This window comes from Portunus trituberculatus, chromosome 38, assembly GCF_017591435.1.
Source record: "Portunus trituberculatus isolate SZX2019 chromosome 38, ASM1759143v1, whole genome shotgun sequence".
Lineage (NCBI taxonomy): Eukaryota > Metazoa > Arthropoda > Malacostraca > Decapoda > Portunidae > Portunus > Portunus trituberculatus.
The window spans coordinates 18,411,380-18,438,074 of NC_059292.1; the positions used below are offsets into that span (position 1 = coordinate 18,411,380).

Below are 26,695 nucleotides of genomic sequence, written 5' to 3' on the forward strand. Positions count from 1 at the left end.
GAGGGTTTAGGCCAGCAAGGGCATGGAAAACATCATTACGAAGAATTTTGATTGTAGACATGAAATAGTCAGAGGGAGGAGGAGAGGAGGACAAGCCCAGAATCGTCCAAGGTGGAGTTGTGAGCAAAGGTTTGAGAAAAGAGTTCAGCTTTAGAGACAGAAGAGATGGCAGTGGTGCCATCAGGATGAAATAAAGGAGGAAAGATGAAGAAGTGAAGTTATTTGAGATGTTTTTGGCTAGATGCCAGAAGTCACGAGGAGAGTTTGAGTTTGAAAGATTTTGACATTTCCTATTTATGAAAGAGTGTTTGGCAAGTTGAAGAACAGACTTGGCATGATTCTGAGCAGAGATATAAAGTGCATGAGATTCAGGAGATGGAAGGCTCAAGTACCTTTTGTGGGCAACCTCTCTATCATGTATAGCACGAGAACAGGCTGAGTTAAACCAAGGTTTAGAAGGTTTAGGTTGAGAAAAAGAATGAGGAATGTACGCCTCCATGCCAGATACTAACACCTCTGTTTTGCATTTAGCACAAAGAGATGGTTCTCTGGCATGGAAGCAATAATCATTCCAGGGAAAATCAGCATAATACCTCCTCAGGTCCCCCCAACTGGCGGAGGCAAAACGCCAGAGGCACCTTCGCTTTGGGGGATCCTGCGGAGGGATTGGAAAAATAGGACAAGATACAGAAATGAGATTGTGATCGGAGGAGCCCAACGGAGATGAAAGGATGACAGCATAAGCAGAAGGGTTAGAGGTGAGGAAGAGATCAAGAATGTTGGGCGTGTCTCCAAGACGGTCAGGAATACGAGTAGGGTGTTGCACCAGTTGCTCTAGGTCATGGAGGATAGCAAAGTTGAAGGCTAGTTCACCAGAGTGGTCAGTGAAGGGAGAGAAAAGCCAAAGCTGGTGGTGAACATTGAAATCTCCAAGAATGGAAATATCAGTGAAAGGGTAGAGGGACAGAATGTGCTCCAATTTTGATTTTAAGTAGTCGAAGAAATTACTATAGTCAGAAGAGTTAGGGAGAGATAAACAGCACAGATGAATTTAGTTTGAGAGTGACTGTTAAGTCGTAGCCAGATGGTGGAAAATTCGGAAGACTCAAGAGCGTGGGCACGAGAGCAAGTTAAATTGTTGCGTACATAGACGCAACATCCAGCTTTGGAATGAAAATGAGAATAGAGAAAGTAGGAGGGAACAGAGAAGGGGCTACTGTCAGTTGCCTCAGATAGCTGTGTTTTGGTGAGGAAAAGAAGATGAGGTTTAGTAGAGGAGAGGTGGTGTTCCACAGATTGAAAATTAGATCTAAAACCGCGAATGTTGCAGAAGTTAATGTAGAAAAAGTTGAGAGAGGTGTCAAGGCATTTGTGGTCTTCAACAGGAGAGGTGTCCGACCTGGGGACATTTTTGGTCCCCTCCCCAGAGGGGGACTCCGAGGCGTTGTTTATTTTGGGTCCCATTTTTCTTTTAAATTTTTATTTGAAGTGAAGGGTGTATGTGTGGTAAGTGCATGTATTTTTGTGTGAAGAAGGAGAACTACCTTTAGAGGGTAGGCTGTGTCTACCCCCTTGAGTTGTGAGACACAAAGGGAAACGTTCAACGAGATCACAGCTAGCTTTAATGGAAGGTTCATAGCACCTCCTGAACTAGTGCTATTAGATCTCACTAGGAGTAAGTTATTGTTTCGGTAGGTGTCTACTACTTCCTCCTACCAAAGCAAGTGTCCTATTTTCATCGTGAATGTGTTTCCCAAAACCAAGAGAGAATGAGAGAGAGAGAATGTGTGTGTGTGTATGCGTGTGTACCGGGGTCCGCACAATAGCTATCGGCGGTCCGGATTTGGACTACGGTCCGCCAGTTGTGTACCACTGCTATAGAAGTTCCACGTCACCTCCGTGCGCATGCGCACTGGGAACCACCAGCCCAGCTGGCCAACCATATCTCAGATCTTTTCTGCCAAAATTGACAGAAACAGAGGGGAGGGAGGAAGAGAACCTCTTACTATGTAATTACATATGGGTAAGTATATTCACAAAAATTTTTTTCACTTTAAAAAACTATTTTGTTGTTAGATATACTAAATACCCATATGTAATTACATATGCCAGATTCCCAGGTATAGGTGGGCGGGTGTAACAGAACCCCGAAGATAGCAGACACGATCTCTAAAATACCCAAAAACGGGAAAAATAACTTATCTGTAAATCTTGTTGCTGACAACAAGGAAAAACCTGATTGAAACTAAACCAGCATCAGTGAACAACCCTCAGCACTGAAACTATCGGCCCAAGGGAAAAAGTATCTAAATACCTATGAGTAACATCTCTTAGGTAAAAGGAGGCAAAGATGGTCATACTCTTCCATGTACCAGCCTTGAGGACCAAGTCCAAACTCTTAACTTTTCTAAAGAGAACACTGGTCGCAATAGCTCGAACCTCATGTGCGTTCACTTTCAGAAGGTGCGACTCCTCCTCTGAGACACTCACATAGGCCCTCCGAATCACCTGACAAATCCACTTAGACAAGGTATGAGGGTGGAAAGCACGTCTTGGATCCGAAACTGTGACCAACAACCTAGAGCAGGATGGCCAACAATCCCTAGTCCTGCAAAGATTCTCACGGACCGCCCGAACCGGACAAAGAAGGCGGTCTACCTTGTCCTCCCCAACACCTCACCTCACCTCGGTCGCCTGCTGGTCACCCAGCCAGTCTTCCCCATTACGGAGCGAGCTCAGAGCTCATAGACCGATCTTTGGGTAGGACTGATACCACATAACACACTCCACACACCGAGAAAGCGAGGAATTGTGAATTTGTCGAATGAATGCTGGCCTGGACACTGAGTCTTAGCCAGGAAATTGGGGGCAAAGGAAAAGGTCATGGACGTCCATCCCTTGGAGTGACGCACGTCAGCCAACAGGCCGTGAAGCCCACTAACCCGATGAGCTGATGCGAGTACCAGAAGAAACACGGTCTTAAGCGAGACATCCCTCAGTGAGGCTGACCGCGGGACAGTGGGAAGGCCGAAGCACAGAGTCTGAAACTGGTAAACTCTGCCCTGCCAGATGAACCGCATGTACTTGCATGACCAAGGGTGGACAGAAACTTGATAGTAAGCGTCCCGCAGGTCCAAGGACACCATCCACTCGCCCTCGGCCATTGACTCCAGCACTGACAAAACTGTCTCCATACGGAAGTGGATCACCACCGGGAAACGATTTAAGACCGAAAGGTCGCAAATCTGTCTCCAGCCCCCTGTGGACTTGGGCACAAGGAAGACGTGACAATAGAAGCTGGCCTGAGGGTCTACCACCGGTTCTATAGCTCCCTTTAGCAGCATCTCAGAAACCGCGGCCTCCAGAGCTGAATGACGGTCTGAGCCTTCCCTGTACGCCGGAAACTCCACAGGCATGCTCAAGAGGGGCGGATCCCTGAGGAAAGGGAAAACGTAACCATACCAAAGGGTCTTGACCACCCACTCACAGGCCCCGATGTTCTCCCACTCCTGCCAGTGCCGCTGCAGACAAGCCCCAACTAGCAGCAACACCTCCACAGTGTCCCTAGCGAGAGCTCCTATGGCCCCTAGAGCAGCCACGGAAGACTCTTCGGGAGCGAAAGGAACCGCTCACCTTAGGAGCAGGAGGGGACGGAACTGATGGAGACGCAATCGGCGCAAGGCGTCGAGAACCAATGGTCCCACCGGCCTTAGCCCTGACGCCCCAAGCTGAGGAAGCCAAGCCACGAGCAATCTGGGAAACGAGTGACCTTTGCGAGGATTCAAGCTCCCTCTGCTCCACTGCTGCAAGAGTCTGACCATCAAAAAGGTGGGGGCCAACACGGAGGAAGATATCAACTGCTGTCTCTCTCCATCATCGTAAGTATTAGTGAGGTTTCTCACCACAGCCTGCCTGTATAACATCATCATCCTCAAATGGAGCATTTCACAGGGCTGCATAATATCTAAATTTGCCCTGGCAAGAGCTCCCAGGCAGTCCAAACCCCTTTGGGAGGCAGCACTGGAAAGGCCAGCAAAGGCCCCCAGAACCTGATCCGTCCAGGAGCTCTGCTGCTCCTTCCTCTTCCCGCGCCTAATTTGCAGCCTGCCACCACCGAGTACAGACGCAATCTCTTCAATCTGCCTTCAAGGACTGGCCATGACAGCCAAGAGGCTCAATGAAGCATTTGGAAAAATAAGAGAAGGGGATAAATAAGAGAAGGTCTTGCCATGTTAGAGGAAATGGACCTCAATGTGGAGCGGAGCTGCACAGCGACAAGAAAAGCCATGGATGCACTCTTCTGCTACACAGTGATGCAAAAAGAATTTTCCAAGAAAAAGTGCCATACCACCATGCTGCAGTTTTTCAAGAAAACACCAGTGGAAGATGTAGTACCAGAAGAGGATGTGAACGATCCCGTGAAAGCAGTGGAAACGCAGGTGGATGATGATGTCCTTGACTCGGAGGTGGACAGCGACGGCGAGTACTTGTGAGAGGTGAAGACATTGGCGTCCTGCGTTTATTTTTTTACTAGTGTTTACTCTTATACTGTGGGGTTATTTTTGATAAGTGGATTTTTGATGAAGTGGAAAAGCTCAGAGGAAGATGGTGATTGACTGTGGTGAAGGCAGTGATGCAGTGACTGTTGTGTTTATGTATTCTTTGTTTTGTTGTTTTCTCTTATTATTTTTTGCTTTTTTGTATTATTTTTTGCTTTTCCCTTTACTTTAAATACATTTCTAGTACAGTAAAGTCCCGGGTTACGTCGGTCTCGAGTTACGTCAAACTCGTAGTTACGTCAGTCCACTATAAGGCAATTTAAGATTAAAAAAATAAAAAAATTATAAATCGTAAAGTGCGGGATTTATTGTTATTGTTGGTGGTTGCCCGCCACACCGCCCGCCTCACGCTTGAATACAATAACATCCTGCCTCAGTTCCACCACACCATCGCCCCTGGCAAGAGTGTTATCCTACTTCTGCTTTTACAGACTCAAGTTCTTAGTATCTTGCTCAATGGCACCAAAGAAAAAACTTCTTAGTGACAGCAGTGATGCTAAGAAAAGGAAAACCATTATGCTACAAGAAAAAGAGGACATAATTAAAAGACATGAGAAGGGAGGCAGCAGCTGTATGTGAGGGAGGGAAGAAGAAAATGGGAAGCCCATTACCATGACAATGGGGAGGTTGACGACCTTGAGGGCTCGCACACCCATCACAACAATAACAACTCCGGAGCCTTCGCCTGGGCCACACGACACTCGCAGCTGACTTGCACCATCTGCGCCTGTCTGCTGATCCCTATTGCCCTTTCCTATTGCATTTCCTGCCCTGCTGCCCACGCTTCTACTCCCACCGCACTGCACTACGCTCCCAGCTGTCTGCCCTGTGGGCGTCACAACATTCGACCTGCCCACCCTCCTGGCGGCCTCAGGCGTCCACCCCTCTCGGCAGCCTGCAGTCCTCCGCGTTCGTGGCCCTAATCAACAACAAAAACAAGCTTGTGTTTCATATTCCTACATAGTTGTAAATAATATAACAATATAACCTTTAACTTACCTGAATGACCATAAACAATGATTGGTTGAAAACTCCATAATATGCTTTGAAATGTACGGAAACTCGAGTTATGTACAAAATCGACTTATGTCATGTTTCAGGAACGTAACTCTGACGTAAACCGAGACCTTACTGTATTTAGAATGGTATATAATAAAAAAACATGTTAATTTAGCCAAATAAATAGAGTATTTTGTACGAATTTTTTTGGACCACATCCTGCATCCCCAGTATTATCTATTGTTTCTTATGAGAATTACAAATTTGGTTTATGCGAATTTTGAAATACACGATGCCTCTTGGAATGCATCTATCGTGTAAATCGAGAGTTACCTGTATGTTATTTGCTGAAGTAAAATTTATTCTTATTGCATGCACATACATTTGTGAGATCTGGTAATAAAGAAAATAAGAAACCTATATTTCAAAAAAAAAAAAAAAAATTTCTGTCTTTGTTTTAGGCTACCCGATTTGTTGGGCGTTTCCATGAAGAGCGAGATGCACGATACAAACTGAACATGAACAATGAAAGATGGCGGGCTGTCTATGCTCCTCCTGATTTGCAGCGTCTTCTTGACCACATCTCAACCACAGGTCAGTTAGTCCATACTATCATATATCATGTTTCAGATAGCTGCCACTTTAAAGTGCTACTCATTGATATGAAATGTAGGTGAAATGCTGGAGATTATGTAATTATTTTTTTTACTTGTATTTTATTATCTAATTGTTATCTAGACCATAATAATTGCAGAAAGATCCCTGAAACTTAACTTCCTCAACATAAAGACCAGATGAAGGAATGCTGACTTTATGCTACTTTTCATAGAAAATTTGGATTTTCTGCCACAGGTTATGAGAAAACTTCAAACTCTTTCTAGAACATCCAGAATTTGATTTTAAAAGAGATGAGAATGAATGATAATATTTTGATTCTGATTGTGTTCCTTATGGCAAAAATAAGTTTCTTTTGATGCCATTCTCTATATTTGAAACCATCATTGATGACTGGAACTCAAAGTTAAGATAGGAGGGGAGGAAGCAGTAGACATGTGCCAAAATAATAATTACTCCCAGTGAGATCTGATAGCTATGGCTCAGCAGATACTGTAAACATATTAAAACCAGCTGTGATCTCACTGAACCTTAGTGTCTCACAATACAAGGGGGTAGTCACAGCCTACCCTTTAAAGTTAACTCTCTTCTTTCACACAAAACTACATACACCTAATTATTCATACATTCTTCCCTCAAAATTTAGAATTAAATTTGTCAACTCCTACACCAGCCTTGGAGTCCCCTCTAGATAGATCTCTTTTGAGCATGTTTAGTGACTGGTACCCAAGTTGGCCTTTTAAAAAAAATTTTCTAGTCATAATTTTTGTTATCTGTTCTTTTATGCAGGAGAGAAGACCAGCCAAGGGTAACACAATATTAAAAAAAAGACCCACTTGAGTGCTGGTCCTCTAAAAGATAAGTAAAGAGTTAGTCAGAATTAGGGAGCAAATGTCTTTATACCTCCATCTTAAAAGAAATCAAGTCATTGGAAGACAGAAATACAGAAGCAGGTAGAGAGTTCCAGAGTTTACCACTGAAAGGTATGAATGATTGAGAATACTGGTTAACTCTTTTGTAAGAGAGTTGGACAGAATTGGGATGAGAGGAAGAAGAAAGCCTTGTACAGTGAGGCTGCAGGAGGAGGGGAGGCATGCAGTTGGCAAGATCAGTAGAACAGTTAGCATGAAAATAGCGATAAAAGATGGAAAAAGATGCATCATTCCGGCAATGAGAAGGAGGCTGAAAATAGTCAGTCAGAGGAAGGGAGTTGATGAGATGAAAAGCTTTTGATTCCACTCTATCTAATAAAGCTGTATTAGTGGAATCTCCCCCCAAACATGTGAAGAGTACTCTATACAAGGATGGACAAGGCCCTTGTACAAAGTTAGCAGTTGGAGGGGTGAGAAAAATTGGCGGACACAACTCAGAACGCCTAACTTCATATGAGCAAGAGATGAGATGTGAAGTTTCCAGTTAAGATTATGAGTAAAAGACAGATCAAGGATATTCAGTGTGGAAGAGGGAGACAGTTGAGTGTCATTGAAGTAGAGGGAATAGTTGTCTGGAAGTGTTGAGTAGATAGATGGAGGTATTAAGTTTTTGAGGCATTGAAAACTATTAGATTTTCTCTGCCCCAATTGAAAATCTTAGAAAGATCAGAAGTCAGGCATTCTGTGATGTCCCTGCATGATCTGTTGTCTTTCTGAAGGGTTGGTCATCTTTAAAAGGATGTGGAAGGTTGTAGGGTGGTATCATCAGCGTAGGAGTGGATAGGGCAAGATGCTTGGTTAAGATCACTAATGAACAGTAGAAAGAGAGTGGGTGACAGGACAGAACCCTGAGGAACACCACTATTAATAGATTCAGGAGAAGAACAGTTGCCGTCTACCACAGCAGCAAAAGCACGGAAACTTGAGATAAAGTTGCAGAGAGAAGGATAGAAACCATAGGAGGGCAGTTTGGAAACCAATGCTTTATGCCAGACTCTATCAAAAGTTTTTAATATGTCTAACATGACAGCAAAAGTTTCACTGAAATCTTTAAAAGATGATTACCAACACTCAGTAATGAAAGCCAGAAAATCACCAGTAGAGTGACCTTGATGGAAGCCATAATGGGGATCAGATAGAAGATTGTGAGGTGACAGATGTTTAAGAATCTTCCTATTGAGGAATTTTTTATTGTAGATATGAAATAGTCAGAGGGAGGAGGAGAGGGAGGGACAAACCTAGAATCATGCAAGGTAGAGTTGTTAGCAAAGGTTGGAGAGAAGAGTTCAGCTTTAGAGACAAGAGATGGCAGTGGTGATATCAGGATGAAATAAAGGAAGGAAAGATTAAGAAGTGAAGTTATCAGAGATGTTTTAGGCTAGAAGCCAGAAGTCTCAAGGGGAGTTTGAGTTTGAAAAATTTTGACATTTTCTATTCTGTCATAGACACCTGTTTTTCATACAAAATATAGCAGTTCCACTGCTCCACATACGTTTTCGCCGAGAAACCACCCGCTTTAGCGCTACGCCTGGCAGCGCGGCGCTCATTGCTGCCGCCAGCACACTGCGTGGGCAACCGTCAGTTATTTCTCGGTGCGCAGAGCGAGTAGACCTGCATTTCCGCCGCTGCTTCCTTTCTTCCTCGCCTTTTTTCGCCTTCTTTTCTCCTCCTGTTTCTATGGAGGAAGATTCTAGTGATGTTCCTGTGTCTCCGGGGCTGTCTGTTCCCGTCCTGGAGGGTGTTTTGGCTAGCCATATGGACGCCCCTGCCGGTCCTTCTGCAGTGTTTGTCTCCTTCGCCACAGCCCACGAGGCGGATTTGCTCAAGGCCTGACTGTTCCAGGGTCTTGGGTAGTGTCCTCCATGATCCTCATTCGGTCTGTATCAAGTGCAGGGAGTTCTGCAGCCTAAGTAAGAGGTGTGATGAGTGTTCTGGCTGGAGCAAGGATAAGATTCTTACCGCCTACAAGTATCAATGCGGGTTGAGGCGCAAGCGGGAGGCTAAAGCTAACTTAAAGGGTAAGTCTAAGGGCTCTCTTACCCGGTCTGGTATCAGCAGTGACACGAGCCATATGTCTGGGGATTCTAGCTCTCAGGTCTCCTCTGCTGGTTCTGTTGGAGGTGTTGCCCTTCAGGCAGGCAGTGTAATTTCTCAGGATGAGCTCACTGCTGATGATTCAGCTTCTCAGCAGGGGTCTAAGCCTCCAGTCTCTATAGATCTTTCCCTGTTTTTGGAATCCTGGCAGGAGCAACTCCTTGCTTCTGTTGACAGCCTGGTGTCTTCACGGTTGGGAGAGTTACATAACCCTGTGTCTTCCTGGCTACTGACCCACCTCTTTCAGCTCTCCCCTCGTCCTCGGACAGAGACCTGATGAAGTTCAGTGTCCTGCCCCCCCAGAGTCCTGACGCAAAAAGGTGTGTGCAGTCACATCAAGTCAGGGGCCAGGGGGCCGTCCGGGGCTTGAGGTGGCTTCAAGCGTTCTCATCCTCCTAAGGATGACGCTAGAAGGATCAAGAAGTCCCGCCCCACCTCAGTGGTGACCGGTGCCCTGGCTCCTTCCCAGGCCCGGTCGGTGGGGGGACAGGGAGAGGGTGGACCAGTGCACTGCTCCTGGCCCCTCCCCCAAGGCCCAGGGTGAGGGCCCAGGCAAGGGTGATGCTCTGCCCCTTCGCCTACCAGGTGGCTTGCCCACGCCCTTTCCACGGGCTGCCACCTATGTCCTTTCGGCCGCTAGGGGCTCAGAGTCAGCCGACCCCCCTACGTCCTACCAAACCCACTGTCTTACGCCAGAGAGGCGCCAGGACCTCCCCTCCCCTCGAGGTGTGCGCTTCCCTCTGAGGCTGGCGTCTCCGCTCCTGGAGGCACCCCCCGGACTGCCCGTCTCCGGGGTAGTGACCTTCTCCTCATGGATAGCACTGATAGACAGGTACTCCATGGTTCCCCCCGGCCTTCTTGTTCGGGGTGGCAGGGCCCGGCCTCCTTGTCTCCAGGACCTGCCCCGTCCCTCCACATCCCCGGGGGGCTGGAGGAGGATGAGACCCAGCCCCCATCGGCCTCCATGTACCATCGCATGATGGATTACATCAATTCAGTGTTTGAGGACGCGAGGGGCCAAAGGCTTGAGCAAGAGGGTCCTCTCATGCCCGAAGCTGGTGCACCTGAGTCACAGGGAGGGCCAATTCTCCTCACTAGGGCTCAACCCCTCCAGTTCTTCAGGGAGCAAGCCAACAATGCTTACCTGAAGGCCAATGACAGGAAGCCGGCTTCTCTTGGTTATCCTTCAGGCAGGTTTGCCAGGATGTACGCAGTATTGGACCAGGAAGGCTCAGGGAAGGCTACTGCCGTTAACCAGGACTTGCACCATGCCTTGAACTCGGGCTCCCGTGAGCCGAGGGTTATCCGTGACCAGCAGGAGGTCGCCAGGATGGAGGGAGTGGTTGGTCGTTCTCTGGACGCACTCAACTACTCTTTTTGGTGCTTAGGTGCCCTTCACCTACTGACGGTACCGCATCTCCCCTCACACCTGTTGGATTTAGAGGGACAGCTCTTTAAGGCTGTTCGTATGGCCTTGAATGACATCTGCCGTGATTCTACTTACGTCAATGCCAATCTTCGGGCCTGGAGAAGGGAGTCCTACATTGCCCACCTCAGACCCACCTTCTCTCAGGTGGAGAAGGGCATCCTTAGACGGTCCCCCATCTTTTCTCCTCTCCTCTTTGATGAGGCCAAGCTGCAGGAGGCATTCCAGTCTTCCAAGAGTAATGCTGCCATGACTCTCCATGAGACTGCTCTCAGGGCCCTGGCTCGTCCACGTCCGGCCACCGGTACTCCCTTGGTGGGCGCGGTTCTCATCTTCCTGCCCCCTCAGCCTCGAGGCCTCCGGCTGCTCCTCCCCGGCGAGCACAAGTTCGCCCTCGTCTTGGGAATCCTCGGGGTGGATCTTCCGGACCGCTCTCTGCCCGCCCTAGTGGGCAGTCAGGAGGACGGAGGGTAAGCCCTTTCGGAAATGACAGTCTTTCTCACCATGGGGTGGTGGGGGGCTGTCTGGCCCTTTGCTGGGAAGGTTGGCTCAAGATCGGGGCAGAGGAATGGGTCCTCAGCGTTCTGCGGGAAGGCTACCAGATCCCCTTCTCTTCCTCTCCACCCCTGACCACTCTCTTTGAGGATCGCAGGGGTTATGCCCCAGGGTCACCCAAGGGTCTCGCCCTCGAGATGGAGCTCCAGCGTCTCTGGACAAAAGGGGCTATAGAGGAAGCGCCTCCCTCCCCAGGTTTCTACAGCCATGTGTTTGTCGTTCCAAAGGCCACAGGCGGGTTCCGCCCCATCATCGACCTCTCCCTCCTCAACAAGTACGTCGTCACCACCAAATTCAGGATGGAGACTGTCCGGACGGTAATGTCGGCCATCCGACAGGACGACTGGATGGTGTCACTGGACCTTCAGGACGCATATCTTCAGGTGCCCATTCATCCCCACAGCCGTCAGTTCCTGCGCTTTGTGTGGGAGGGGTACCACTTTCAGTTTCGAGTCCTCTGCTTCGGTCTCTCCACTGCTCCGCAGGTTTTCACTCGTCTGATGGCTCCTGTCTCGGCGGAGTTCCATCGTCGGGCTTCCGCATCCTTCGCTACCTCGACGACTGGTTGGTACTGGCCTCTTCAGCGGTAGAAGCTCGACACGCCACAGCTTGTCTGCTCAGGCTCTGCTCGGACCTGGGCATCCGAGTAAATTGGGAGAAGTCATCCCTGACCCCTGCACAGGAGAAGACCTTCCTCGGGATGGTGATTCGCTCCCCTCTTTTGAGGGTTTTCCCGACCCAGGGGAGGATTCGAGGCCTCCAGGATTTACTCCGCTCCTTCCTCAGTTGCCCGTCCCCCAGCGGAGCACTGGTTGAGACTTCTGGGGCACATGTCTTCCCTCATACATCTAGTGCCGGGATCCAGGAGGCGGACGCGTCTCCTGCAGATCCAACTGAACCAGCAATGGGACAGGTGGTCGATGCTAGACGACCATCCGGTCAGCTGGGACAGTGCTTCACGTCAGGACCTGGAATGGTGGCTGGAGGACGAGAACTTGGGGCAGGGTCAGCCTCTTCAGGTTGCCATTCCGGACCACCTTCTCTACACGGATGCCTCTACAGTCGGCTGGGGTGCGTCGCTCCTCCAGGCTTCTGTGAGTGGCCTGTGGAACATCCAGGAACAGACGCTCCACGTGAACGTTTTAGAACTCCGTGCGATCCGCCTCGGCCTCCAGCACTTCACGGAGGTGGTGAGGGGCTCAGTTGTCGCTGTCTTCTCGGACAACACCACGGCCCTCGCTTACCTGCACAGGAGGGGTACTCACTCTATCCTTCTCAACCTCGAGGCACGCCAGGTCCTCGACTGGGCAGAAGCGCATGCAGTGTCGATCTTGCCCCAGTTTGTGAGGGGCTCAGTCAATGTGGTGGCCGACTGCCTCAGCCGCCGACACCAATCCCTGTCCACAGAGTGGACCTTACATATGGATGTTTGTCACCTGCTGTGGCGGGTCTGGGGCTACCCGACAGTCGACCTGTTCGCCACTCGTCTCAATTACCGGATTCCGAACTTTGTGTCCCCCTTTCAGGATCCGGCGGCCATCGCCACAGACGCCTTCCTCTACAATTGGGACAACCAGGATCTGTACGCCTTTCCACCCTTCCCCCTCATCAGGAGAGTTCTCAACAAGCTCCGGGCTTCCCGGAACACCTGTCTCATCCTCATAGCCCCTTACTGGCCTCAGAAGGAATGGTTTCCAGATCTGTTGGCGGCGTCGGTGGAGCCTCCCCGCCGCCTCCCTCTTCGCAAAGATCTATTGAGACAGCCACACATCCACAAGTTCCACATCGGTCTCCCCGGGCTTCAGCTGACAGGGTGGAGACTATCCAGCGCTTTCTGAGGCACAGGGGTTTCTCCTCTAAGGTGGCCCAGTTCTTATCTCACGACAAGAGGCCTTCCTCTGCTTCCAACTATCAGCACAAGTGGAAGGTGTACAGGAAGTGGTGCAAAGATCACGGCCACACTGTCTCCAATCCCACGGTCCAAAAGGTCGCAGATTTTCTCGTTCACCTGCGCCAGGATTGCAATCTCTCTACCTCTGCCATTAAGGGTTATAAGGCCATGCTGAATGGAGTCTTTGCAATCAGGGGCGTGGACCTCAACAATGACCGGGTGTTGAGTGCTATTGTCAAGGCGTGCTCTTCTCAACCCCGCAGACCTACTAGGAATCTTAGTCCTTCCTGGAACCTGGATGTAGTTCTTCGCTACCTGTCCAAGGCCCCCTTCGAGCCCCTTCGGCTCTCGTCCTCCAGGGACCTGACCAGGAAGACTTTTTCTCCTGGCATTAGCTACAGCGCAGAGGATAGGGAGATCCAGGCCCTCTCCTCCCGGACTAGCTGGCAAGGACAGGATCTTATGGTCTGCTATCTCCTGAGTTCATTGCTAAGACGGATACGGAGTTCACAGCACGCCCGGAATTCCGTATTAAGAGCCTTACTTCCATTCTCGGTTCCATGGATGAGGAGCGCTTTTTGTGCCCTGTTCGGGCTCTCTGCCACTACTTACAACGGACTGCTTCAGAGACAAGGCCCAGGAATCTGTTTGTTGCAGTTAAACGCCCTTCTCGACCTATGTCGAAAGCGGCCATCTCATACTTCCTCAGGGATACCATCAAGTCTGCCCATGAGGCTATTTCTGACTCTGTCTGCCTCGAGGTCAATGCCCGTGCCCATGACATCCGTGGCATTGCTGCCTCCATGCTCCTCTGGGAAAACTGCTCGGTTCCGACCATCCTGAAGGCAGCACGCTGGAGGACTCACTCGGTCTTTGCCGACCATTATCTCCGCGATATAGTGCGGAAGGAAGGCGACGTTTTTCCTGGGTCCAGTTGTTGCAGCCGGTCACATTGTGGGCTGACAACTACCACAAGGTCCTCCTTGCTCTGGGGTAACGCTTCGGCTCCCTCAGGTGAACACCCCAGTGCTCACTTACACTGCTCGTCTTAGTTGATTGGGTCAGTAGCCGGGGTTCTCTCCTCTGCGTCAGGGTATTGAGCACGCTCCTGGAACACTCATCCCCTGACCCCTAAGGCCTGCTCCCTTTTAGACACACGGGTTAGGAGGACCTCCCAAACCCTCAGCCGAGCCCGCTGGCACCCCTATGCTGCCCGGCCTCAGCCAAGAGGTTAGTGTCTACATATGGACAGTTTGTTTTCACCCTCACGCCTGGCACTTTCTTCTGACTCCGCCTCCTTCAATGTTGGAGTCTGCTATATTTTGTATGAAAAACAGGTGTCTGTGACAGAAATCTAATTTTTAATACTAAAATTAATTTCTTCACTTACCTGTTTTTCATACAAAACTTCACTGCCCTCCCTTCCTCCCCCAGTCAGGTTCTCTCCCTTGAGAAATAACTGACGGTTGCCCACGCAGTGTGCTGGCGGCAGCAATGAGCGCCGCGCTGCCAGGCGTAGCGCTAAAGCGGGTGGTTTCTCGGCGAAAAGGTATGTGGAGCAGTGGAACTGCTATATTTTGTATGAAAAACAGGTAAGTGAAGAAATTAATTTTAGTATTAAAAATTAGATTTTTTGGTGAAGAAAAGAAGATGAGGTTTATTAGAGGAGAGATGGTGTGTCTCAGATTGAAAATTAGATCTAAGACTGCATACGTAGAAGTTAATGTAGAAAAAGTTGAGGAAGGTGTCAAGACATTTGGGATCTTCATCAAGAGAGGAGTCCGACATCTTGACATTTCTGGTCCCCTCCCCAGAAGGGGACTCCAAGGCTGGGTTTAGAGTCACCATTTTTTTATTTTGAATTTTAAGTGCATGTAGTTTTGTGAGAAGGAGAGTTGTCTTTAGAGGGCAGGCTGTGACTGCCCTCTTGAGTTGTGAGACACAAAGGGAAACGTTCAGCGAGATCACAACTAGCTTTAATGGAAAGTTCACAGCACCCCTTGAACTAGTGCAATTAGACCTTGCTGGGAGTAAATTAGCTTTTTGGTAGGTGTCTACTACTTCCTCTTGTATAAAAAGAAGAAAAGAAAAAAGGAAAAATGAATACATAAAGAGCCTGACCCTATTATCCAGAAGTGTAAAGACCAATGATTAAAATTCAGCATGTTCAGTGTCAATTATATGATGTGGCTGCATATGTTAATTACAAATGGCATTTGCCAAAAATTTTGGTGTATGGTACAAAAGCAAGATGCATTTGGATCAGAGAAAATGACTCAGTATGAAGCTTTTTTTCTCCAGTTATCATAATTTAAATTCAAGCAGAGAAAAGTTATTGAAATAAAATTAAATTAAAGGATCATATATTCATGAAATTTCTCTCTCTCTCTCTCTCTCTCTCTCTCTCTCTCTCTCTCTCTCTCTCTCTCTCTCTTCATTTGGCATATTTAACTATACATATTTTCCTTCTTTTTTTTATTCAGACACACTAGTCACTCCACCAGCAGCTCAGCCTAATGGAGACTACCCAAAAAGCAATACCATTTCCACCACTACCATTACTAATAACAACAATAGTCCTACCATCACCACCACAAATGGTGTCACTGAGCACAGTGAAACAAATGACAGTAGTAATAGTGGTGGAGGAGGTGGAGGTGGAGGAGGAGGAGGAGTATGTGGTGGAGTAATGGTTGGAGGTGAAGAGTATATGGTGGTGGGGGTTTGCGTGGTGGTGGTACGGCTGGTGGTAGAGTACAGTGAGTGTGCTGCCACCCTTCGCTTGGCAGCCCTGCAGCTCCTGACACGTCTCACTGACCTACTAAGAAGATTCAACACTGACACCTGCAGGTATTTAGTTGGTATTCAAGTGCACTCATCATTTGCTATTGCACCTAAGTGGTGCATCTGTCTCTGCACTATAGCTGAAGTTAAGAACCTATGGTAATAATCTTGCTTACTGATCTTACTAACTGCATGTCTATCATCCTTCTCTGGCCTTGCTACACAATGCTTTCTTCTTCCTCTCATCCCTATTCTGTCCAACTCTTTAATGCAAGAGTTAACCAGTATTCTCAATCATTCATACCTTTCTCTGGTAAACTCTGAAACTCCCTGCCTGCTTTTGCATTTCCATCTTCTTACACCTTGACTTCCTTTAAGAGGGAGGTTTCAAGACATTTGTTCCAGACTGGCAATCAAGTGGGCTTTTTTGTTATATTTTTTGTTGCCCTTGGCCAGCTTCCCCTCCACAAAAAAATAAAATTCTATAATAGGACTTACAAGCTGTGACTTCTTGTCATTTTTTGCTCAGTTTATATACCATGTAATAATATAAAAATGAAAAGTGAGGCATGGGGTGAGGCAGGGTCTTGGAGGGGGAGAGAACACGAATGACAGAGGGAAGAGGGGAGGCAGAATTGAAATTCCAGCTGTCTCACAACAATACATTTGATTGTTTGTTTCTAGTTGTTTTCTCTTCTTGATGTTTCTCATTCTAATTCTTGTCAACTTATATTCGTCAGACAAAAGTTAGAGAGCTAAATGACACACCTCTCTACTTGACTCCTGGCCACGTAGTGTGTAGGACGTGAGTCAGGCTATGACACAATCACACAAGACATTTAAAAATGGCTTCCTGATGGGAAGGGTATTTAATTATAAAAAAATAAACTATACCATGTGGTAGTTTAGGGTCTGAAGATTATGGAGATACAATAATAATCCCAAAATCTTAAATCCCACAAAATTAAATAAATAAATCTTGCATCTCCCTAAAGTTTCAGTTTAATTTTTTAGGGGGTGGGGAATTCCTATAAGTCAGATATATATATATATATATATATATATATATATATATATATATATATATATATATATATATATATATATATATATACAGTAATCGCCCGTGTATCCGGATTATAGCAGCCAAGGCCCTGGTGGATACACAAAATACCCATATACACGGAATTTCCTCTCCCAACCCCTTATAAATTGAGAAAAAAAATTTACATAACCCAAATGGGTAAGAAAACAATGACTGAAAGCACATTAAATGTATAATCTGGAACAAAAAATTGTACATAAGCAGTACAAGGGGTGGTGGGATGTACACCCAACAGTAAAGGCGGCGTCACACTAGTACTTTCCTGTCAACTTTCTTTGTCGCGTTTGTCAACTGTAAACAAACATGGCTGCCCCTTCAGCCCCAGCCAGCTGCTGCTATTTTTTCGTTTCTTTTTTTGGCCTTTAATGCTCTTTACGATAAACTTTTGACAGCTTTGTCCACTCATAAACGACAGAGCAGCTGCTCATCTTGGCCAACTGCTTCTTGGAAGTTCTGCCTTGAAGCATCTAACAGAGAAATGTAAACAAACAATTGAACCACTTTTCGCTGCTAGGCTGGAACAATATATATATATATATATATATATATATATATATATATATATATATATATATATATATATATATATATATATATATATATATATACAAATACATTTACACCTACTTATGAAGATAATATTAAGTTGAGATAATAGCATCATTCCAATTAGCAAGAAAATACATTTTATTATAAAAGTTTTGGTTATAGACCATAAATCTTAATTTGACTAAAAATTGACTCTAGAAGAAAGCGGTGTGTTCCGTATGGCTAATGACGACGGAAAGAATTGACAGAACAGTAAAAAAAACAATGGAAATTGTTGAAGACGACGGAAAAAGTGCTAGTGTGACGCCGCCTTAAGTGCTGCTGCCTAGCGGGATCAAGGGATCGCTCGCGTGGTAGGTTTGATTATTCTTGGGGCAGCTCCAGATAGTAGCGAATTTCAGATAGTGGCGATCTGGATAAGCGGGTGATTACCGTCTATACAAAAGTTTATTTACTTAATCAAGTTTTTAATTTTTTAAATTCATTTTTTTATTAATTTAAAAAAAAAATTTAATAGTAACATTATATTGTTACGAAGCCTGACATCTTCACATCCTTACACACAGCTTCTACAGCCATGACAGTAAACTCATTTACCCTCAGCAGCAGTCCAGGGCAACACTGGACGGGACGGCAGCAGACACAGGGATAACCTTGGCGAAGGTCTGTGGCTAGCGACGGGTAGTGAGGTACACTTACTCACCAGAACTTAGGCAGGACTTACTCAAACAGGCAGGAGGCATGAAACACTTAGCAAAACTTTTTCAGTTTACTGGGGTGAAATACAGTACAGTACTGAGTACTAGGTGTTACACATGACAAAAGCGGAGGCGGAGGCGGAGAGAACACACTGCGATGACAAGGGGTACAGGACAAGAGAGCGCAGGAGAGAGAGAATGAGTCACCAGCTAGCTGACCGGGGAGAAGAGCGTCGGAGGACCAGACTGTCCTCACAGAAGGACTGGGGGAGCCGAGAGCAGGAGCAGAGCAGAGCAGAGCAGAACAGAGCAGACGAACAGCAGAGCGAGCCAGGCTGCCGCCCACTTATATATATAACCCCCTTTTCTGCCACCCGGCACTGATTGGCACACCCATGAGCCAATCACGGATGGCTTATCCACCTGCATCCGGTTGCACATTTCCAGTCTGTCTCAACACCACAGCTTGCACCAGAGTCAGTATTGCCAGCATACCAGTGCTGCAAGTGCTATCATCACTACCCCACCCCCCTGCGCCGCCACAACAATATACACACACAGAATTTTATACACACTTCATTCACACAGGGATCCTACTCCTGTCTCAAAACTATTGTCCTATTTCATGGCATGGGGGGGGGGGAGGAATAACTCACAAGCACACAGGGTGGCTACATATCATTACTACGTATTGCACATACACATGAATAAGGAAAACATTCACATCAGATCATGCAAGGCTGAAATCATACACACTTTCATACTTTTATATACCTACATATACAATTATTGAAATATTTACAGAGTGCAAAATAAATATATACACATAAATCACAACTCTCTGATTAAATTGGTCTCAGTCAGGTAAAGTATCAGTCTATCGACCACATCTGGATGTTCGTCACCCAGGAGGGTGGTCTGAGTTAGCAGGAGGCTTCGACCCCGGCAATACACCACCAGGGGCCGCATCTCCTAATGATAATGCACACAATGAAGTTGGATGTGCTTGACAGAGAGAGTGACATTACATGTGGAACACTGTGGTGGGAAAGTGTTGGCGATATAGGGGAGCATGTGGGTGGGAAGGATGCAGCCCATCCTGAGGACCACTTCCTCTCGCCTTGTAGGGAGATTGAAGGAGGCTCATTCGCCCAGGGTGTGTTTGATAGTGGAGGTGGAGGTTGTCCCAATGACTTTGCCATAGGAGTTTTGCTGATGATTTAACTAAACAATTGAGAGACGTGACTGGAGATCCTGACGGAGGTTCCATGTTCCCTCGAGCTCCACAGCAGACTGAGCTAGCATTTCAGCCTGTTCATTACTGCGTATACTGGAATGTCCAGGCACCCAAATCAGTGAGAAGGATTTATGACATGAATTCAACTTATTAATGATGTTGCCCTGGATTTCATTTGTATCCATGCGACCAGACTCTTGCCTGAAGGGCTGATAAAGAGTCCAAAAAAATGGCGACTAAATTATGAGGTGAGTTTAATGTCTAGTCTATGGCCTTATCAATAGCAAAAATTTCTGCAGAAAACACCAATGTATGGGTAGGCAGTCAGAACCTGAGGGCATATTCACACGACCACACACTTGCACTCACACATTCATCTGTCTTGGAGCTGTCCCAGAAGTGATGTTGGAACTCCACCTCGGTAACGACAGCCTTCTTCCCCTGAAGCCAGTTGATGTTAAAGGTGGTGGCGGAACATTTCTATGTGGGAAGGGTAGGCAGCACGAGGAGGTCCGCATCGTCCAGTCTCACACTTGTTTGCTGGCAGAGCGTGTGAAGTCTAACGGAGATTGAACGGCGGATCGCATTGTGGAGGTGGTGGTACTGCCAGACAATTTTGTTTGCTGTGTTACCGATGGGAGCTATCCACGCCGCTTTTATCCCATAGGATAAAATGAGGGCGTCATGACGGAGCTGTAGTGGTGGTATGTTGGCCTCAATCTCCATCCACGCCACACAAGTGTAGTGCAGGGCTCCAAGACATTTGCACACATTCATTCTGAAACACATCCAGCTTCCTCAGTATTGGTTTCGACACAGATCCCATACACCAGTGAGCCATAGTCTAAGTGAGAACGAATTAAGGACTTGTATACCATTAATAAAGATTTTCTGTCTGCTCCCCATGAAGTACCAGAAAGGTATTTGAGGACATTGATTTTTTTTTATGACAACGAATAAGCAGTTGATTAACATGAGTCTTCCAATTGATTCTAGTGAAAACAACACCGATACACTTAGCAACAGAAAACTTAATTCCTCAGCGAAGCCTAATGTTGGAAGGGATCCAGAGAATCCTGAATCCGCCCCACCGAGAACTGTGCATTAGATGACGAGTACCATAATGCACAGTCATCAGCATACAGTGAGTATTTGAGATTCCTGGGGACGGAGGTTGGTGACAGAACATAATGAATCATAATACATTTAAAATGGAGCTAAGAACACTATCCTGCGGTACCCTGTTCTCCTAGACGAAAATGTTTGAGATTACGTTACCAGGAAGCTTGACAGAGAATGTTCTGTCCTTAAGAAAATTATAAAAAAAAAAATGGGCAAGTTACCTCTGAAGCCATGAGCGTAGTTTCATGAGGATACCATGTCACTATGTCATGTCAAAGACTTTGTGGATGTCTAGAAACACCCTTATCATGAATTCTTTTTTGGCAAAAGCCTCTGAAATGCAATCCTCCAGGTGTGGTAGGTGATCCATCGTGCTTCGGTACTTCCGAAAACCTGACTGTTGATCACCTAACCCTTCGCTTCTAAAACAAAAAAGTAGCCTTCACTTTACCATACATTCCATGACCTCACATAGACAGCTTGTAGCGCAATAGGACGAAACGCATTGGGGTCCGTAAGGCGTCCAGTCTTTTTAGGAATTGGGATAGTGTGAGAGAAATGCCATGACTGAGGGAAGGTGTGAGAGATCCAAATTGTGTTGTAAAGGGTTAATAATTTTGAGACGGAATGGTGACTGAGATGATGTAACATAATATATGAAATATTGTCTGGACCGGGACTGGAACCTTTACAGGATTTCAGGGCAAAAAGGAGTTCATCCAAAGTAAACTCAGTGTTGTAGTCCGAGTTTACACCTCCCGTGTCAAAGTTTGGGACAGTGAATTCTGGTGCCTCCTTGCAGGGAAGGAAGGCAGGGTCATATGAGTTTGTGCTGTTTGCTTGTGCGAAATGTTGGGCTATTCTGTTGGCAATTTCATACTGGTTACCTATTACATCATTGTTTATTTTAAAAGTAGTGATAGGAATATATGTTTTTTTTTGTTATTGAAAATGTTTATTGCCTGCCATACTTTGGAAAGAGGAGTGGTGCTGTTTACAGATGAGATAAACTGTCGGAATGAGTTTCTTTGCGTTATGGATGACTTTCCTTGTCTGAGCCATTGCCTTTTTAAAGACTGAAATTTTATTGACTGGGTTGATGGCTGAAATACATAGTCTATTGCGCTCACGAAGTGCTTATCAGCAATCCGTTGTCCATCATGAGACTCCATGCTTAGTGTAAACTGCAGAAGTCTTTGGAATACAAGCCTCAGCAGCATGCAATATGGATTGTGTTGCGTTGCCGACCATAGCGTCAATGTTCTCATCAGATATATCCATATCGGCAACCCCACGGAAGGTTGTCCAGTCTGCTCGCTTGAAATTGAACTTGGGAGGGTGGGGGGTAGGCGTGATGTTGTGTGTATAATTGATGCAGATGGGCAGATGGTAATTTCCGTGGGAGTCATCGATGACTTTTCAGGAGAAGTCAGGAAGTATATTTGGCGAGAGCAGACAGTGGCAGATGCGTTACCAGTCTGATCATCTACACGAGTCGCACTTCCATCGTTCAGAAGACAGAGGTTTGTCTGTATTAATATGTTTACTATCTGCTCCCCACATACACTTGACTTCTCACTTCCCCATTGTTGATGATGGGCGTTAAAGTCGCCAACAACTAGCCTGTTGCCCAGAAGCTGGCTAATTAAAGAGGTAATGTCATCATCAACAATGAAGGTATTGGGAGGCAAGTAGAGGGAACAAATAGCCAGATACGTATCTTTGAATTTCACCCTGCACGCAAAAGCTTCCAGAGGTGTATTCAACGTCACTTCTATTTGTGTCAGTGTTTTGTGTATGTATATGGCAACGCCGTGTCCTTCACATTTTCTATACTAGACTGTCTGCCAAACCAGGAATTAGGCCCTAACCTCAGAATCTTTGATAAACTTTTTTTCTCTGTGGATTATCCTTCTATGGGGTCTGAGTAAACATCCTAGGGTGGGTGTGAAACTCTTAGCTTTGGGGAAACTGAGAAATCCAAGATGGCGGCAAATATGGCCGCCGACCACAGAAAAAAGGCTAGAAGGCCTTCTAATTATGCTAGAAAGTCGTGTAATACATCATAATAGGGGTTTTTGGGCATGAGAAACTCAAATATAACATTAAAAAAGTCATACATTTAATATTCTACAAGATATAATGCGCACTGATACATATTCCACTTTTAGAGAAGACGTTGACCATGCATAATATGCAGTGATATGGGCACAACAGTGAAACAAAAATCTATTTATGAATAAATGATTACCTGTGAATTTTAATGCTACTACACATAAAAGATTAGGAAACAACTAATTTTCAAAATCTCCAAATGTACAGTTCAGAATGATGACAAAATATGGTCACCACATCAATACAGTCACTGCTTTCACTAAACAGTGTTCACAAATTAGTTTCAATGTTATACCTTAAAAGCTTTTGAAATATCTATTCTTCCAATAATTACAATAAGCTGTGGACAAAGACACAATTAAACACTCAATTTCAGTCACTATCATCATCGTCCTCATCAGAGTGATTTCCCAGAAGTGTGTCACTCATTCTGGTGTGGTAATTCCAACAATCACCAATTCTTTGACAGTTGCAAAATGTTCCACAAGTCATTCCAGAACTGTTGCAGCTGCATCTGTGTGTTGCATGGTTTTTCCCCCTTGCATTCACATTTGATAATCTTGAGTAGAGCTTCTGGAGCCAGTGCTGTGTTGGGAGGTAGCATCACTACAGCCAGAATTCCGTTGTCCATATACCACCCATGCAACAAGGGGTCAAGTTCTGGTGGGTTTGTTTCCAGGGCGATGAAATGTCAGCATCAAAGTTGTCTGCAACAATCTGGATGAGGCATCTGATAGTCTTTGTAGACATGCATCACTGTATGAGGCATGAGCAGCTGATTTCTTAAATCTCATCACCTCGTCATAGCTGCATGTGACTCTGAAATCATACAGCTGGTCTACTACTTTCTTTGAGTCTCTTGTAAGCAGACCTAGGGCAATCTGTAGGTCAGTAGGCTGGTTTGTAACCTGGCTGGTTACTATATTCCCTACCATGGCTGCTGCTAATGATGTCCTTTTCATCTTGGGTGAGATAAGAGATATCAGAGAGGAGAGTGTGGGAGAAACGGTTTCATCCATTTTGTCCTTGTCAATGTGGAGATTGTAATGCGTTCTGTTGCATTTCATATCCTTGCATTCTTGCTCAATGGACCTGGCTATTTGGATCTTGCTGTGTTTGAGGTCATCATGAGCTTTGTCATCCTTGACCATCTTCAGAACAAAAGAAGCAGAATTCCTGAATGCCATGATACTTGCATAGCCAGGGGATGACAAAATTATAACATCATCAGCAAAGTGTTGCTTCACCTTCTCAATAACAGTTTCTCGTGACTGTTGCATCGTAATAAAGCTGCTATAGACGTCGTAGAGTTCCACTGTATTCCAAAGACAGTTTTTGTTTTTCAGCATGAATCGGAAGACAGCATCTAGGCCTGGATCAGTTACATCTGTTTCTTGTTGTCTTCCCGTTGATTGTATGTGTCTCATAGCCATGAAGGAACATATGCAATCCCTGTGGTACCTGGCATCTGTTGCACGAAGATCCAAGGCACCCTCCAATCGAAGTCTAACTTCATTGCCCCACTCATCATTGCGAACAGCACATCTTTCCAGCAAAAATTCTTTGTAGGGTCTTTTGTCTTGCTCTGACTTCGTTGAGCGACAAAGATATGCTGGTCTCTATCTGTCTGGATGTCTGTAGTCTTTCTCAATGTCACAGATTTCCCCATAGTACAGACAATGTTGTCTGAAGTTGAACTGAAGGGAAGACTTGCAAAGTTTCCTTGGGGGTTCTTCTGAGGTACTCTGTTGTCCATACTTTCCCAGATTTGATTTTGAAGTATATCTGGATACAAAGTTTTTGTGATAAGAAATTGTCAAGTCTGGGTTTTCTGTCAACTGTTCTTGCAACTTGATGTGCAAATTATCCCCATATTTGCAACTTGCATCTATAATGGATTGTATTCTGTTAGGTCCTTTGTTTTTCTGCAACCCCTTTGTTTCCTTTTCACATTCTTCTCCATATTTGAACTTGAAAATACATTCCTCAGACATAGTTCATTCACAGAATGTATTCAGCATCTCTCACTTTGATGTTCTGGATAACGACAGATCCGTTCTGCTGTCTTCCTGGAAATTGCAAATAAAAAGAAGTCTCTCAATATTGATGTATCTTAAACACAATATTACATCTACATATGACAGTCATAGATCTAATGACTCAGTGACAACAATATATAAAGCTCACATTTAAACCATGTGCTTTGTGGGTGATAATGGCACCAATCGCAATCTGTGTAGTTTTCATTGTTTGCCAGCTGGTTTAATTCACAAGTTGGTTCTGCCTATTGCGCCGAACTGTTGCTCTTGTGGAAGCCCTATTAAAAAGATATATATATATATATATATATATATATATATATATATATATATATATATATATATATATATATATATATTAATATTCATGCCTACATTCTTCATAATATAAACGTTTGGTTATTTCACTATGTGGCTGATTGAAAATGACATAGAAATATGCAAATATATTTTCCTAATGGTGCAAAGTATCGATGTACCAGTGTCCTATCAAAATATTTTTTGTAAGTCTAATAGTACATATATACCTTATGGCAAAATTGTCAGAGTTTCTGCATAGGATAATGCTTCACTCAAAAAGCGTAGAGCAAATATCACTGAGTAGCATTTACAAAAAAAAAAAAAAAAAAAATTCGGAGTCTGTGCCGAAATAACCAGGCCAACATTACCGAAACCGAATTTTTCTAACTGAATCACAACAAGCGAACTTGGTATGCCTTTTGATCTCAGATAGTTTCTCAGAATTGGCACTGTCCATTTTCTAAGTTCATCCTCACTAATATCCATAGTGAAGTCGTTGTGTAGCGAGTGTGGCGATGGCTCTTAACATGCTAGATTTGTTTACGTTTCGATAGAACAATCTCGTTGCATGTTAGACAATATCCTCTATACTGTTAATTTCTTAAGACTATTAATTGTTGTGATTATCTGTATGAGTATAATTCATATTAATTTCTATGGAAAGAAAAAGGCATTAAAACTACGCTTTACCTATTAATGATCTTTTCTATTTTTTGTCCCAGAAATAGAGATGGTAAAGAAGAGCGCTCTACATATATATAAATATTTCCACTTTTTTTAGCTTATATGCCACGAGTACATTCTTAAGAAAAATTATAACTATTTTATTAAACCATTTAATATATACAAAACTTGCAGAAAAGTACGTTCCAGTTGACCAACTTGCTGTGAAATAATTAACCCATCTGGCGGTTGAAGGCACCTACATAGCAGATCGCGATCTGTCCCATTGAAGCAGTTTACACTGATGGATCTTACCACTTCCTTGAAGCATCCCTTTCCAATGACTATGATTAGAAATAGTGATAAACCATTTTTTTACAGTCCATTTTTAATTCAACATTCCAAACAACAAACTCATCGTCAATGCTCATCTCTAAAACTGGACATAATGGCAAATATGTATATTATCAGGCATTTTATCTTTGAAAATATCAAATGTATGACTTTCTAACTCTTATATTTGAATTCCTCATACCCAAAAACCTCTATTTTTATGTATTACACGGTTCTCTGGCGTAATTAGCGGGTCTTATAGCCACATTTCTATAGACGGCAGCCATTTTGGCCGCCATCTTGGATTTCTCAAATTCCCCAAGGCTAAGAATTCCACACCCACCCTAGGATGTTATCTTAAACCCTATACTATTTTAATCCACAGAGAAAAAATACTTTATCAGAGATTCTGAGGTCATCCTGGATGGCAGACAGACTATACGGATAGTAATGTTTTAGCACTGCAGGATCAAGCTGATCCTGCAGTCTCATCTCCTGTAGAAAAATAGCGGATGGCCTGTGTATGTTCACTAAGAGTGACAAATATGAATCTTTATTCCGAATACTTCTGCAATTCCACTGTAACACCTTGAACATTGTGGCTTAAGAGTTGTAGTGGCGGCTGTTTTTCTTAGTCATTTTGCGCTCTGATGCACTGCCAGGGGACCTCTCTTGCCCC

At 45.2% G+C, this 26,695-nt stretch overlaps 2 protein-coding genes across 2 annotated transcripts in view; both read left to right on the forward strand.

Moving 5' to 3' along the window:
• Positions 1-26,695, forward strand: part of LOC123514884 (vacuolar protein sorting-associated protein 54-like) — a 90,310-nt gene that overhangs the window by 55,147 nt on the left and 8,468 nt on the right. Inside the window, exons 4-5 of the mRNA XM_045273143.1 lie at positions 6,020-6,152; positions 15,555-15,921. Coding sequence (XP_045129078.1) covers positions 6,020-6,152; positions 15,555-15,921 — 500 coding nt within the window. The remainder of the gene's footprint in view (positions 1-6,019; positions 6,153-15,554; positions 15,922-26,695) is intronic.
• On the forward strand, positions 13,598-14,638 carry LOC123514973. The gene is made up of 2 exons (XM_045273263.1): positions 13,598-14,301; positions 14,506-14,638. The coding sequence occupies exon 1, from the start codon at positions 13,632-13,634 to the stop codon at positions 14,121-14,123; it is 492 nt and encodes a 163-aa protein (XP_045129198.1). The 5' UTR covers positions 13,598-13,631; the 3' UTR covers positions 14,124-14,301; positions 14,506-14,638.